This window comes from Neltuma alba, unplaced genomic scaffold (genome assembly GCF_004799145.2).
Source record: "Neltuma alba isolate B1F8T4 unplaced genomic scaffold, ASM479914v2 tig00012968_pilon, whole genome shotgun sequence".
Classification (NCBI taxonomy): domain Eukaryota; kingdom Viridiplantae; phylum Streptophyta; class Magnoliopsida; order Fabales; family Fabaceae; genus Neltuma; species Neltuma alba.
The window spans coordinates 3,522-18,707 of record NW_021637327.1 but is presented as its reverse complement, the minus strand read 5'-3'; the positions used below and the strand labels follow the sequence as shown (position 1 = coordinate 18,707).

Sequence of the window (15,186 nt, the reverse complement as noted above, 5' to 3'; positions counted from 1 at the left end):
AATCGTCATGGCAAAACCAAAAAAAAGCCACCTAATTGTAATTTCCAATATTGCAAAATATTTTGTGATTTATTTTATATCCTAAAATATTTTTTTAGACACATCTAACCTTCTAAATTATTTTTAACAAAAATTTGTCTTTAAAGTATTAAGGTGTTTTAACACTTAAAAAATAAATTAACCATAAAATAATTTAGAGGGTTGGATATATAAAGAAAAATAAATATTTCAAGGTTTGAGGACCGCTGGTAGATGTGTCCACTTTTAATGCTCGACAATACCTGTAAAATTGTTTTTAATAAGAGGATATCTATGTTAACCAAAGAAGAAAAGAAAAATAGGTCTAATTATAATTCAAAGGAAAGTAACTGAGAATTTTGGCTTTTTTTAAATGGAATCGATACAGATTTTGATATATAATACTACATCGGATCCTATTTATAAGAGCTAGTTGACTAATTTGAGAAAATTAAGAAAATAAGTTAAATTAGTTATTTGTAATAAATATGTGCTGTCTTTCCTAAAATATCCTTACTAATCAAGTGTATTGGTTAGAACTATTATTATTAGAAAGGCTATCTTGGAAAAAATGCATAAATATGATATACAAAATGGATTAGGGTCTTATATTTAAGATCAAAATAAAAGTCAAATAAGATCTTATATTAAGAACTGGAGGTAGTATCTCGATGTCATTTTCCCCAAAAAATCCAATGGACATTTCCATTCCAATACTTCCTCGATTCATTCTATGGAAAACTTATCCAGATTTATTTCCATACTGAGTAGTATGAATGTTTTATTATAATTTGAGCAAATAATCGTTATCATCATTTCGTTTTGAGGTTGATTTATTGAATAATTTCTCTAACTAGCTCCATACGGTAATGAAGAAATAAACATATAATTTTGTATGATAACGTAAACGAACGGAAAAACGATAAATGAAATGATATTTCATGTTTCAACATCAAAGAAAAGGACACCAATAATAAAAACAGAGAAATAATTGGATTAAATAAAAATATCCAAAGGGGAATCAAAATCCTTTCAGTTGGTGGATCGATGAGAGGACTTTAATTTCATGTGTGAAAGTACAAAATTACCCATCCTTGTTTTCATCGAACCAAAATAATTTCTTTGAGAAATATCCTAACATATTAATTAGCCTCAAATTAATATATCTGAATAATTTTTTTGTGCATAAGATGTGTAGGTTGATACAAAAGTAAAATGATAGTAACCTATAACTCATAAAATCAAAGCAAATCATAATAAAAATTATACATATATTATTTTTTTTGAAGTTGAAATTCCATCGTGATATCATCTAATCATCTAACAATTAATGGCAGATTTTATTAAATTGAATTAGATTTTAATTTTTTTCGTAAATTTCAATATAAGAGAAAATTGAAAGAGCTAGTACGTATTAAAATATGTCATCAAAATTCTTTTTAAAAAATATGTCATCAAAATAAATGCCAAATATGTTAGAAGATGACATCATAATGTTGAGAAAAAAGAAGAAGATGACATCAAAATAAATTTTTTAAAGAAATATAGCATTTCAGGATTACGCTTTTCAAAAATTAGCTAAAATCTTTAACAAAATTGAAGAAAATGTATTTCCGGACAAATGTATCTTTCTTTAAGGCTATTGATAACTTATGAACAGGTAAGTTGACCTTTTAATAAATAAAAAAAAGACTTAAAATTGTATTTTTTTCCCCCCCAAAGTATCGTGGTAATATAAAACAAAAGGATGGGCAGTTCCGTCCAATGGAAATTTTAGGTGGCTCAACTCAGAATTAAGCAAAATGCATTGCGTTTGCGTGAATGACAAGTCGGAAGGGGGAACAGAGAACGGCTTCTCTAATCTTCCCTGAAGTACACGTAACAGCAGCACGGTCTGCTCTCTCTCTCTCTCTCTCTCTCTCTCCCATCTCTTTCTCTTCGCAATCTCCGAGGAATTTCCTTCCTCTTGCATCCTTTTGACAATATTCTTCCCCAGATTTTCTTTAGAGAGGGTGAGCCGGTGAAGGGAGATAAAAGTGGTGCACGCGTTTGTTTCTGAATCTCAGTTTTACCTGGGGATTTGCTTTTTCTCTGTTTGCAATTGCAATTGGTTCCCGAAAATGCTGGTTCGGAGGAGAATGATGAGTTGGAGGAGGGTGGCCAAGTCTCTGCAAGCCTTTGCAGCTCATGGTTTACTCTTCTCCTTCACACTGCTGCTCGTTCTGAAGCTTGACCATGTCGTTCATTACTCATGGTGGTGAGTTTTTGTTTTTTCTTTCCTGCTTTGCACTGTATCTTTCAATTCCGTTTGGTTGCGCAGAATATGAGGTGGAAAACATTGAAAAAGGATTAAATTGATACTTCTATGTCGTGGTGATGTTAAAAGGATCCTTTTTGTCAAATTTCTCCCAGTCCTACTTTTTGGTGGATGTAGGGGTTTCTGACTGTACGGGTCCCTCTCCCTTTTTTGGGGCTAAATGCTTGCAAGGAGGGCATTTTATTTCCCAAGAAACTCTCATTAATTGTGAGGAATACAAGTAGCTTTGCGTGAAAGATGTAGCTTTCTCCATTCGCATGTACTGTAATTTGTGGCATAACTGCATTAATTGAAATGTTATGATTTTCTTTCTATGATCCATGGTGATTTCTTTCTGACTGAGCAATTAGTGGATTAACAATTGTCTTTTGTTTTAAATTATTCGGGAGTCCAATGTTTAAAAGGCAACTTGAAACTGATTATAGATATTCAACTTACAAAATTAGATCTAATTTATTTACTGATGTTTCTGTAAATATGATGTTAGTAGATGGGCTCTTGTGCTCTAGATGAGTTCGGCAATGAAATGCCCTGCTATGAACCGTGGCTATAGGTTATAATTTTATATTGATATTGTTGTTGGTTGGTATTGATTGATTGATTGATTTTATTTCAGCTTATTTACTGTCTATTGAATGAGATCATCTGATTGCTTTTTTAATTCTTTTAAGGCAAATAGCAGAATTCTGCGTAATGCCTCATTGTCTTGCACAAATTCACTTCGCCAAGTGTTTCACTTCTGCAAGATATTTTATCTTTGAGAACCAGAAAAGAACAACTAATTAGGTCCTTTTAGGATTTGTTCATGAGATTAAAAGTTAGTGGAGTGGATTGGAGTATTCGTTCATGGAAAGGGCAGGACAAATCATAGTGGGAAGAGGGTATTGCTGTCCAGTTGATTGGAACTTGGTGGAGAGGGGATGTTAACTTATTCTCCACTGTTTTGAAATTACTATATTATTAATGGAGCTAGGTGGGTTTAAGGTCTAAGTTTTCAGTATTATCTCATAGAAGAAAAGGTAAGCAAAGAATATTTGGATGATAAGAGGGTAAAAGAGCAATTGAAAAGATAAAAGACAACCACCCAAACTCTTAATTTGGTTGAGTGGTTGAGAAATTGCCAAATTGGGATGTGGGGCGGGTAGAGGGAGTTTGAGAACTCATCCTGATCCATTCTGCTTCATTTCTCTTGAACAATCCAGAAAATGATTTGATTTTTCCCCTCCCTCACTCCTAACCATCACCTTCCAATCCTTATTCCCAAATAAACCCTACTGATTGGCACTTTTCTTTATAAAAATATAGACAAGTCATGAGCAAGTTCATATGATCGATGTTTTTGAATATGAAATGACCGGTCTTGTTAGTGATGCTTGAGCTTGTTATGGCGTAGTCCATTTGAGTCAAAGTTTTAACTCAGCAAAATGGATGATTGTCTGGTTGCTTTTTTTTTTTTTTTAATTGGTCTTCCGGATGAGCTGTGGCACCATATCATATGGTCATATAAATAAACAAAAGTGGAGTCAAATTAGTATTCTCAAGTATATTTACTTTATTACATATCCTATGCATTTTATATGTTTAAATTAACCAGTGAAGATGAAGAAAACATATGTCAAATTAGTATTCTCAAGTATATTTACTTTATTACATATCTTATGCATTTTATATGTTTAAATTAACCAGTGAAGATGAAGAAAACATATGATGCTATTATGTCCAAGTGAGGTGCATTTTCTGATTGAGTCTTGAAATTTTATTGAGAGGTGAACTCAATTAAATGATGCCATCACCTTTCCATCTGTAATTATGTTTTGCTTTTTGTTTCCGTTTGCCAGGACCATATTTTCACCTCTGTGGCTTTTTCATTCCATTGTGGCAAGAGGAAGGTTTTCCTTGCCTGCTCCTTCAATGCCTCATGATCGTCATGTAAGACAGTTTTTGGAAGATAGTATCTTCATATACTCCTTTCAGTCTTATTTATAAGCTTCAAATTTGGGAAGGGGCATGGTTCATTTTATAAGCTTCAATTTGGGTTTGTCTTAACATTTAATGCATTTTTCCCAATATTGCCCTAAATTATTTCTCTCTTATCGCATTTTCCCATGTATTCTCTTTCATCATTTTTCTCATTCAAGGGCATATTTGGGAAAAAAAGTCTATTTCTAACCTATTTATTGTTTTTAACTAATTATTTGTTATTCATAAATTAGTTATTTGAAGCTTATAATAAGGACATGAGGGAGTATTTTGAGAGAATTGGAAATTGGTTCTTTGATAGGTACTAGTTACTGAAGAACAAATTTTGTGTATTGGCAGTGGGCTCCATGTCACGCCGTTGTAGCAACACCCTTACTTGTTGCTTTTGAGCTGCTTCTTTGTATACATCTTGAGATCAGTCATGGTATGCGAATTTTCTTGTTTCACAAGGGTCATTCATGTTGTTGAGCTATCTATTACTGACATCGAGATGTTAAATTAATATGCATTTCGATGATGCAGTGGTAAATTTAAAGGTCGTCTTCTTACCCCTATTGGCTTTTGAAGTGGCAATTTTGATTGATAACATCAGGTAATTATCTAATTCTATCACTCCATCAATATATGTATTGTTAGAAAGTTGCACTCTCTGATTATGGGAAACTTGCATATATCATTTGACCAATTTATTGCCGTCCCTGTGAAATGGTCGTGGGGAGTGGGGACTGCTATGAAGGAGCTGGCTAGAAAATCATGAGAGTCATTCAGTTTTATCAGATGATTTATATATGTAATTCACCAATTTGGTATCTGCTTTTTGGCACATCATTTGATAGTTGAGAAGTGTAAAGTTACTGGTAAACGAAATGAGGCTCTGTCCAATGGTCATTGGTTATTGTTGAAAGTTGCCATTAGAGCCGTCATACTGGACTTATGTTGCTGCTTTATTGATAAATAAATGTCTACGCTGTTAGGCTTTAGTATCTCAGGAGACCTGTGAGTTTTTTTACTTATTTTAAACTAAATTAATCTTACTATATTTGATCCCTTGATTTTGTACCACCGTTAAAGTCATTTACTGTCTTCTATTTTTCTGTTTCTCAAGATTCTAGTGACTGCCTTATGGTCAAGTTTCCTATTTATATCCTCTGCACGTGTTACTCGGAAGTAATAAGAAGAAAAACAACAACTTTGTGCCATTTTTATTAATGCTGTCAATTCCTACAAGGCTTAAATGATCAAATGCATTGGTTGTTAGCATGAAAAAACTGAAACTGTAGTGGTAATTATGAGAACCAAAATGTAGGACTTAAGGTGCGGAAGATCCAGAAAGTTGGGGGAAAAAATTGGAGACTCTAGCAAAGTAAAATGAAGAAAAAGACAGTAAAGAAATCAAATTATAAAAAATGACCATTGACTTAGAAGATTTGCAGTTTTAGCTCATAGCTGCTATCAACTTGAAGGAGGGGTGTTGAAATTGGATTCTAATCTTCTCCCTTTTTACTTCAAATTCAAATATGATATTTCATTTAGCACACAATTAAGCAAATATTTTATGTGAAACATGTGGTTTATTTTTGGAATAAAGGCAGACCTGTAATTTCCCTTTTAGCTAGCCTTTATTTCTGATTTTATATAGCTTTTTTTTTTTTTTTTTCTGTATATGCTTGCTTAATTCATGGAATTTACACCAGCATAATTGTTGACTGTGTCTCCTATGTATTTCTAGCTGCTTATGTTGTAAAGACGTAAGAAATCAAATAATCATTTCTCTGATTTTCCTCACTTTACATAGGATGTGCAGGGCTTTAATGCCTGGAGATGATGAAAATATGAGTGATGAGGCAATATGGGAAACCCTTCCTGTAAGCATGTTGTTCATTATTTGGTTAAATAACTGGCTGGCTCTATGTTTGAAATTCTGTGTTTGGTACTAAATTTGATACCTCAATGATTGTACATAAATTGTTGCCTATCTATTGCTTCCTTTAGTATCTGTTATATCATGTAAAGGATTGAGATTAGTGGTTATGACATATTTAACTTTTCCCCAAAAATTGCTTGATACATTTCAAGTATTCTCTAGTTATGGAGCGATTAGTTATGTGAAACAGTGAATGGAAAATTGATAAAATCCATGTATTTATCTTTGATTAGATGACGCTTGACATTTGTTCAAATGCATTATTGTTCAGAATCTCAAGTCAGTTTCTTGTTTTGTAGTAAGTCAAAAAGGATCTCGCTAGAATAAATGAAAATAAGGATAAAATAGTTGGAGTGAATCGAGAAAATAAGCCATCAATTAACATTTAAGGATTACTCTTTATTACTTTAAGCTTTTTTTTTTTAATTTTCTTTTCAAAACTTTAGTTTTAGACGTTTCATTCAGTGTTCCTAAAGGATTGTTCTTACCCGTTGTTAAAGACCTCATGTGCCCATTCTTCAATGGCATCATGTCATTGTGTTCCTCAAATAGAACTTCGATGTTTTACTTGATAGTGTGATGTGATTTGTTTTTGTTTTATTTTCACAAAATCTTGATTCTAAGTGTGTACTACTGTTTCCTAGCACTTCTGGGTTGCGATATCCATGGTCTTCTTTATTGCTGCTACAGTGTTCACTCTTCTTAAGATATGTGGTAAGTTTTGATCATCCCTTGATAATATTTGTTAATTGTTAACTAGGTAATTAGCTTCCGTTACTGCGGGATTTTTGTTTATTCCTATTTCCTATGATGCCTGGGAGCTACATATTAATGATTGGTGATCAATTTGTACTCTCCCCTTCAGGATTTTGTTTGGTTTTGGAGAGGGCCAACATAAAATTTTCAATCCCATTATATTGACAGTTTGATGTGGCTTTTTTGGGGAGTTGAAGTTTTCCATGTTCAAGTTTTCAATTTGGGTAAAGCCCGGTACAAATAAGACATAACCAAACCTTGAAATATCCATCAATATGTGTGAAGCCCAATACAAATCAACATCTAAGATCAACACGGAAAAATGTAACATTTTAAATGAAAACCTTTTACAAGATAAAATGATAAATCTAAATCTGGAGAACAAATATTTTATAAAAATTTAAATATCTTTCCATTCCACTGTTAAATCAAGCGTACTCTCATGTATTGTTTTAAATCCCATGCTTTTATTTACTACAGCTTCATTTAAAATTTTGATTGTTTTTTTCCCAAAAGATTTGCCAATGATCTTAATTTCTTATTTAGCTCATTCGGTCTTACTGTTTTGTTTTTATGTTCTCTTACTTCAAATTATTATCACTGATTATGTGGGATTGGATGGTCTTGTTGCCATCTTTTCATATTTATGTGTTCCTCTCCCACATGAATGAACAGGCATTCAAATACTTTATAATTTTCATTTTTCACTGTATCAAATCAATGGCTGATCCACCACTGATTTTCGGCCAAGGCCCTATAATACTGAAGCTTTGGATAGACAGAGCCTAGCCCTTTAAAACAAGAGATGTCTACAAAGTGTGAAAAGTGCTTGTCTCATGGGGCAGCACTCTTCTCTTCACAGATATCAGCATGCCAGCTAGCCTTTAGCTCAAGCTGAGTTGGGTTGACTGCCCCAGCTTCACTCAGAGAGCCTGTCTTGTGCTGTACTTCGTTTTTTCCTAGAGCAGCTTGACTCAAATAATCTCTGTTGATTTGTGGTCCTAGTTGTCCTTCTTAAGGTCACTCTATGACTTTCCCTCTGTCAAGCTAGTAAGGTTTCCGTTAGAATTCATATTATTTCAAACTAGTTTTTCCTTGGATAGTGTGATAGGATTTGAGGATGCAATGCAACTAGTTAAATTTTATACTACTCTTTACTCCTAAGTTTAAAACATCACCTTCTTAATAGTTGACTAAGGAGCAACATGTCACATGAAGGGTAATGCCTCACTTCACGATTTCTTAGTACAAAAATCTGGTTAAAATTTCTTATGATGCCTTGTCTATGGTGGCTGGTATAGTGATTGGGGCATCAAAGCGGTGCGAAGAGTTGGCCTTGAAAAATGTCTGTTGCGCCGAACTTAACTTCAGTTGTCTACTAAAGCTCTTTAAGTATCTTAATTGCGTTGCTAAGTTTTATCTTCTTGTCTATAGCTTTCAGGATTTAGATGATGATAATATCATGCAAAACTAAGCAAGCTCATTTGCTATATTTCAACGTAAGAACTTAAAGAATGGAGGGAAATTCTATATTGCTAGCAATGCTACTCTTAGTGAAATCATGTAGTGAAACTAACAGATTAGGGCACCCTAACTTTCAGTTTTCGAAGTTTTGTATCCTCACTTGTGCAAAAACAATGCTACTGCTCTCCAATACGAAGTATATAAACTTTCCAAGCATCTGAAAAAATTCCTATCTTCATAATCACCAAGGCTTCACTTGGTTCAACAGAAGGGAAGGGAAGGGAGGGGAGGGATTTTAATGTTATCTTATTTGATTGGTTTTTGTGAGAGTGCTCCTGTTGGCATCAGAAAGCATCAAAGACTTGTAAACAGATTAATTTATCTCACGCTAGACTTGATATTAGTTTTCCAGTTACTGTGGTGAGCAAAATTCATGAGCAAACCAAATGAGAAATGCTTGAAAATATTGTTGTGAATCCTAAGGTATTTCAAAATTATCCTTGATAAGTGAAGCTACTTAAAGAAAAATACAAAGTGGACTTGAAGTCTAATCAAATACGATTGGGTTGGTTCCATGATGATAGATCTACTTCAGATATAGTTCTGTGGCGTATAAGCAGAGAGCAAGATAAACTTCTATTTGGGGACATCGCTTTTTTTTTAAAATATTCCGTCTTCCTCTCTTTAAAACATTAGACTTTTCTTAAAGGCCTTTTTCTTCATATTTTGATACCTAAAAAAATTTCATTTTGGATCTACTTCTGGATCTATATATTATTCGTTGAAAAAAATGAACATAAAAGGGGATGGTGATGTGAGAAGATTAAACAGTTCATGATCAGTTATTTTTGTCGTAGATTGAACGTATTGGGGACATTTGAGATTCTTGACCTCCAGCAAATAGACATTCCGAACATCAGTTGATAGCTGAATCATGATATAACCTGTGCTTTTCAGTATCCATGAAATCTTTGTTTCTTGTCAAGCAGTTAAAGCAATGCTGCATGATTGAACAATGCATTTAGGCCCTGTTTGGTATGCAGCTTTGAATTTTAAGGGATTGGGAATGAGATTGAGATTGGACTTGGAAATGGGAGTGGGAGTGGGATTGATGCTTTAAAATTATGTTTGGTAAGCAGTAATATTTACCTAGGATGTTCACATTAATTTTATTTTAAAATCAGGTATAAATTATAAAAAGACTATAATATCCTTACTATTAAATTAAAAGATAAAAAATAAAAAACTTGCAACTCAGCCCGTCACCGCTCCTATCCCTGTTTTTCACAACCCCTTCTCACCAACATCTCAATTTTCATTTGATCCTCTTCTCCATATGAAGACATGCCTACTGAACTCCCACTAGCTTTAGTATATTTTCCATCTTGCTTTTTAAGATCCAAATGAAAAAGGCAAACTACTAGAAGTTTTGTTTGTTTTCTTTTAAAGCCAAGTCACGGAACTGTAAAACCTTTTCTCGTCATTGTTTTGGAATTCGAGCTGTTTTTGAGACAAGCTTTTCTCTTTAATTTATTTAACTAACAAGTAAAACTATAGAAGTAACATAGTATGTTCAAGAGTTTCCACTTCATAATATTGCAGGCTCTCCCTGCAACTATGGCCGAGATGTAAATGATTGCTTTATTTTCCGCAACATCGAATTAGATTAGTCAGAGAGAGAAGATCTAGAAGAAGGGGAAGAAGGGAGAAGACGAGGGAGGGATGACTTAAAGCTTAGGGGTATGAGAATGAGGAATATATTGTCGTTGCTGATGGAGGTCGTCGTGGAAGAAGATAAATAATGGAAGGTGTGGATGAGAATAGATAGGGATAGTTTTGCTATAGATTAAGACATATCTCCCTTTGTGGATGCACAATGGAGAGTGAAGGATGGCATGGTGGGGAAAGGGAGGTTGGAGATAACGGAGGGATGATGTGGAGGAGAGAGGAGATGATGGACAGTGCACTAGAGACAAAAGAACAGATGGAGCTGACAATGATGGCTTCGTTAATGAGAAGATATGAGGGGCATGGGTATTTTGGTCATGAAAAATATCAGCCCAAGATTGATTTTTCAATACCATGGGGCAGGTGATATTGCTCAATCTCATCTAGATGGGATTGGGCAATCCCAAGTATTGTTATGGTCTTAAATATAAGATCTATTCTGTAGTATAGCAGTGTAAATTACATTACAAAATTAGTGTTATATTTAGGACCGAAAGGGGTATTACTTGGTGCCTGATACCAAAAATGTTAAAATGAGCTATGCTAATGCTAATGCCAATCCTAACCCTTTCAGTACCTCATACTAAAGAGGGCCTTAGGGTCTAATAAGTGCAGGCCTAGTTGTGAATTACAAAAATGTAAACCATTTACTTTTTGTTGCTTAGAAATGTTTCCTGTCCTCTCCATTTTGTCTATAAATTTAGTGTTTAATATGTCTTGACCTTTGGAATATTGTGCGGGTAATTGTGTAAGCTTTTGGTGAAATTTTAAAGAGGGATGAGGTGCCATAACTTTTTCTGGATGAACTTCTCTGCTTAAGCAAGAAAATAATGTTTCAACCTACTGAAACGCAAAAAACAGAGAAAACTATAATTTTGTAGAATATACTTCTGGTTTAGAGACAACCTAGATTAGCAGGTTAATTAAAGTCAACATATGGATAACCTTTTAATAAGTTTTTGCATGTAGTTAGCAAATTATTTAATTTTTTAATCTGGGCATATATTTACCAAGAATTCCTACATTGTAATTTTCCCAGACAAGACCGATTATTTCAATGTGTTGCTTGTCCACTTCAAATGGAGAATATTAATCGAATATATGGGGTGCGGGCTGTTTCTTCCTTTTTGAGCGTAATGAATCAATCAGGGTGAGGAGTTATAGTAAACGTTTTTAAACATCCTTTTAGCTGCACTATCTACATCTGTTTTCATGGTGTTAAGATTACTTGCTGAGTTGTGTTACTGTAATCACATTCTTTATATTAATCACTATCTGATGAGTAGTTGAATGCACGCCTATCATATTCTTGCTAATATCCTTTCAATCATCTGCAGGTGATGTTGCTGCTCTGGGCTGGTGGGACTTATTTATTAACTTTGGGTATAACATAATTTACATTTCTGATATACTGGTTGTATCTGGTCGTTCATCTTGTGTCTTTGACCTTCCTGAAAAGCCTGTATCCTTTTGCAGCATTGCAGAGTGCTTTGCCTTTCTTGTTTGTACAAAGTGGTACAATCCAACAATTCATGGAAAATGTTACATTGACACAGCAGATCCTAGCTCATCATCACTTTCATCATCATTTACTATAAGATACCTGGACTGGGATAGAGGTTTGGTGGTTCCTACGGATGAAGAGAGGCAGCAAAGTAGCCTATGCAGTCTACAGGACATTGGTGGGCATATCATGAAGATTCCATTCATAGCTTTTCAAATTCTGCTATTTATGCATTTGGAGGTATAATATATTTTGATCAGGGCCTATTGATGTTTTCAGAAAATTTGTTTTTCCAAATTTCTTGAGTGTTTCTCCCTCGTGTTGTTTTAGGGAACGCCACCTGCTGCCAGAACCATGTCGAGTGCTGTTGTCTTTTCTCCCCTTTTTCTGTTGCAAGGAGCTGGGGTTTTATTTGCGGCTTATAGATTAGTGGAGAAATTAGTTCTCTTAGTTTACAGTGGAGATGTTCCTGGAAGATACTCTGATGTAGCACTAAAAGCCCGTGATTGTTTTGGATTCTTGCACCATGGCTCAAGGTATTAGTTTATTCCTGTTTGCCATGAAATCAAAATTTGTCTTTGATAATTTATTTGCTGAGCCAGTAAAACTGATATTATTCAATTGCGACAGAAATATTTTATTGCTTGCATTTTCTGCATTAACAGGCTCCTGGGCTGGTGGTCAATAGATGAAGGAAGCCGAGAGGAACAAGCCAGGCTTTATTGCGATGGGGGTTCAGGGTCAGTTTTCCTTTAAAGCACATTTGGCAGAAGTCAGTTTTTGGACTATTGTTTTCCTTTGCTTAAAAACCTAATTTGGAAACGTAATGATCACTTTCAAATCCTTGTCTTGGACGTATTGAACAGAGCAACACTTTCCCTTCTATAGTCAAAGTTTTCTTTTTGGTTATGCTCTTTCAAAATGCAAAGTAATTGTTGAGAACATATTCCACTTGGCTTATTTCGATGGTCAACTAGTGCCTGCAATTGGACTGAAACTTGCTTTAAGCTTTTCATTACCCGGTCTGTGCTTTTGAGTAACTACTGTGACACTAGCAGTTGTGCCTACGCTGTTTCTCTCGTTAGCTGGAACATGGAATATTGATCCAAGTTACCTTCACTGTATATGAATGTTATTTGTTTTACCATTTAGGTATAATACTTTCTCCCCTGATATGGTGAAGAAAATGCCTAAAGCGGATCTTGTTGAGGAGGTAAAGACCTTCATGCCCCCCCAAAACCCCAAAAAAAAAAAAAAAAAACTTTTATTGTATCAAAATATGCAGCCATCGCATTATTCCTTGCGTCTTTTTTTCTCTTTTTTTTCCCCCCATTCTAGTATTTATTTAAGCCTGTCTATTTGATGTGAACCTTAGTCACACATAAGTAATCTCAATTCTTATAACTCCCAGATCTGGAAACTACAAGCTGCCCTAGGTGAGCAGTCAGAGATTACAAAATTTAGCCAGCAGGAGTATGAAAGACTCCAAAACGTAATGTTCCAAACCTTGATTACTTCTCTTCTGCATTTAAATTTGTTAATCAGTCGCATAAGTATATTATTAGTTGTTTTCTCAAGGGCCCTTTTTCTTCATTATCATTTAAGCAGGGACTAGGGAGTAGAGACCTGATATGCCATCTTTGTTCCTCAATTTTTTGTGCCAAAACTCTGGTCCTCGGGATAATGTTAAAAATATAATTTAAGGTTCGAACTGATCAGGATCTAGCATTTTAGAACTTTCATATGATTTAACTGGGTCAATTTTGTTGTCTGTCGTGGGGTAATAAGTGATTTTCATTGTGTAACTGAACTGCTTTTGATTGAATTTTCAAGTTGGGGCTATCGTCTCATTACCTTACAAAAATATATCAAGTTGGGGCTATCGTCTGATTACCTTACAAAAATATATAAAATTGTTTCCCGTAACTTTCTTTTCTCCTTTTTTTTTTTTAAACGTTTCCCCACTTTATATTGGTGGTTTTCAGTCGATTTCAGAATGACATAAAATGTTAAAGAAAATTCTGTATTCTGATTCTTTCATGGCAAGGAATAGTCCAGGATTTATGCTTCAGTGGACTGATACCCCACAATCATTTTCGCACTGGGAGGCTGCTACCCCCACAAAGTCCAGATACCATCAGCTAATTTGCATTATGCATGCTCTGGCACACGTTTACTATCTCAAGTGATGCATAAACTCATGCACAAGCTGTATTATTATAATTATATTTTCAAAAAAAATTAAACTGCCTTACATATGACTTGAGGTATATAATTGACTGTTAACTAAAGGATTGACGAATTTTTCAGGAAAGGATCCTGTGTAGAGTTTGCTTTGAAGATCAGATCAATGTCGTCCTGCTTCCATGCAGGCATCACATTCTTTGCAAGTAAGCACCCTAAGCCCTGCCATTGCTCTATATTCTGTTACTAGCCATTTAACACAAACAATGTTGGGTAAGAACCCTGCGCATATCAATCTGGTTGTACTAGTCGGTAAAAGCTCATAAAAATGGATATTTCAGCAGATCCCATCTTTGAAATGTCCAGTCTCGTAAGTTTTAATGGGTTCTTTTCAAAGCCAGCTGATATATATAACAAAGAATTTCTTATAATTTTGAACTACTTTCTCATCCACTTTTGACAACCTTAAATGTGGATAACAGCACATGTGGTGAAAAGTGCAAGAGGTGCCCTATCTGCCGTGTCTCCATTGAAGAACGAATGCCTGTATATGATGTATAGATTCAATACGCACACTGATTGAAGCGATGTAGCTGTCTCACATACGCAGTCTTGCTTTTGTTTTTAGATGAGGCAAGCACAGAGACTACGGATGCTGGTTTCTCTGCTCATAGGTTTGTTCAGTATCAACAGCTGTGTATAGCTTCCCAGAGTTAGAAGTCTTTAACTTTTTATCCTCTGTAAAGTCTGTTTCTTGCAGTCGCTTTCATAAATGGTGTGGAAAACTTCACCATTTTCAGTGCTAACTCGTACGGTGTCATCTTGATTTTTAGTATGGAAAATAGAGTTGGCAAGTTAATGATGTAAGCCATGTAGAGCCCTTTTTATTTGCCAATGTTCAAAGGCATTCCTGGTTCGCCTGTGAGGCTCATATCGCTTATCATCGTTTTTAAGTCACTATCATTACTCAAAGGCACCCGAGCTTGGATTCTCAGTGTGGCTTTCAAATTAATACAAGTTCTCAACTTCCAAGAGAAACAACCTTTTTCTTTTTTGAGGGATTAACCTAATTTGGGTTTTCGCATTTCGTCTAATATCCAGAAACATACTCTGGGGAGGAGGTACATGTAGTGGATTATAAATTTCACACTGTTAATTGCACGCTCAGATGGTGGCACTTTGTGAAACATTGCATTTGCTTCTTAGTCAGCCATTTTTTGTCAGCTCCAGTGTCCATTCCGTTGTATATAAAACCAGGTAAGAGTTCTCACATGCCCTTTCTCATGCCTGAATGGTTCCCTGGGAACTGCA

General features: G+C 34.8%; 1 protein-coding gene across 2 annotated transcripts; it reads left to right on the top strand.

Moving 5' to 3' along the window:
• Positions 1 to 1,866: 1,866 nt before the first annotated feature.
• Positions 1,867 to 14,913, top strand: LOC114733133 (uncharacterized). Of its 2 annotated transcripts, XM_028920538.1 has the most exons (14): positions 1,867 to 2,275; positions 4,174 to 4,264; positions 4,655 to 4,739; positions 4,838 to 4,907; positions 6,111 to 6,180; positions 6,884 to 6,953; positions 11,525 to 11,570; positions 11,664 to 11,931; positions 12,022 to 12,227; positions 12,357 to 12,431; positions 12,844 to 12,904; positions 13,103 to 13,183; positions 14,002 to 14,081; positions 14,358 to 14,913. In XM_028920538.1, exons 1-14 carry the CDS (start codon positions 2,139 to 2,141, stop codon positions 14,434 to 14,436), a joined length of 1,419 nt encoding a protein of 472 aa, XP_028776371.1. In that variant the 5' UTR covers positions 1,867 to 2,138; the 3' UTR covers positions 14,437 to 14,913. The 2 variants fall into 2 exon arrangements, 1 of the variants encoding a protein (XP_028776371.1); XR_003739054.1 differs by lacking the exons at positions 12,844 to 12,904; positions 14,358 to 14,913.
• Positions 14,914 to 15,186: the final 273 nt, after the last annotated feature.

What these genes read in the sequence shown, in the direction of transcription:
- LOC114733133 (XM_028920538.1), top strand. Translation starts at nt 2,139, where the DNA reads ATGCTGGTTCGGAGGAGAATGATGAGTTGGAGGAGGGTGGCCAAGTCT. An exon ending in TGCTATTTATGCATTTGGAG is followed by an intron (nt 11,932 to 12,021) that starts GTATAATATATT and finishes GTGTTGTTTTAG; the next exon opens with GGAACGCCACCTGCTGCCAG. An exon ending in AAGCGGATCTTGTTGAGGAG is followed by an intron (nt 12,905 to 13,102) that starts GTAAAGACCTTC and finishes TATAACTCCCAG; the next exon opens with ATCTGGAAACTACAAGCTGC.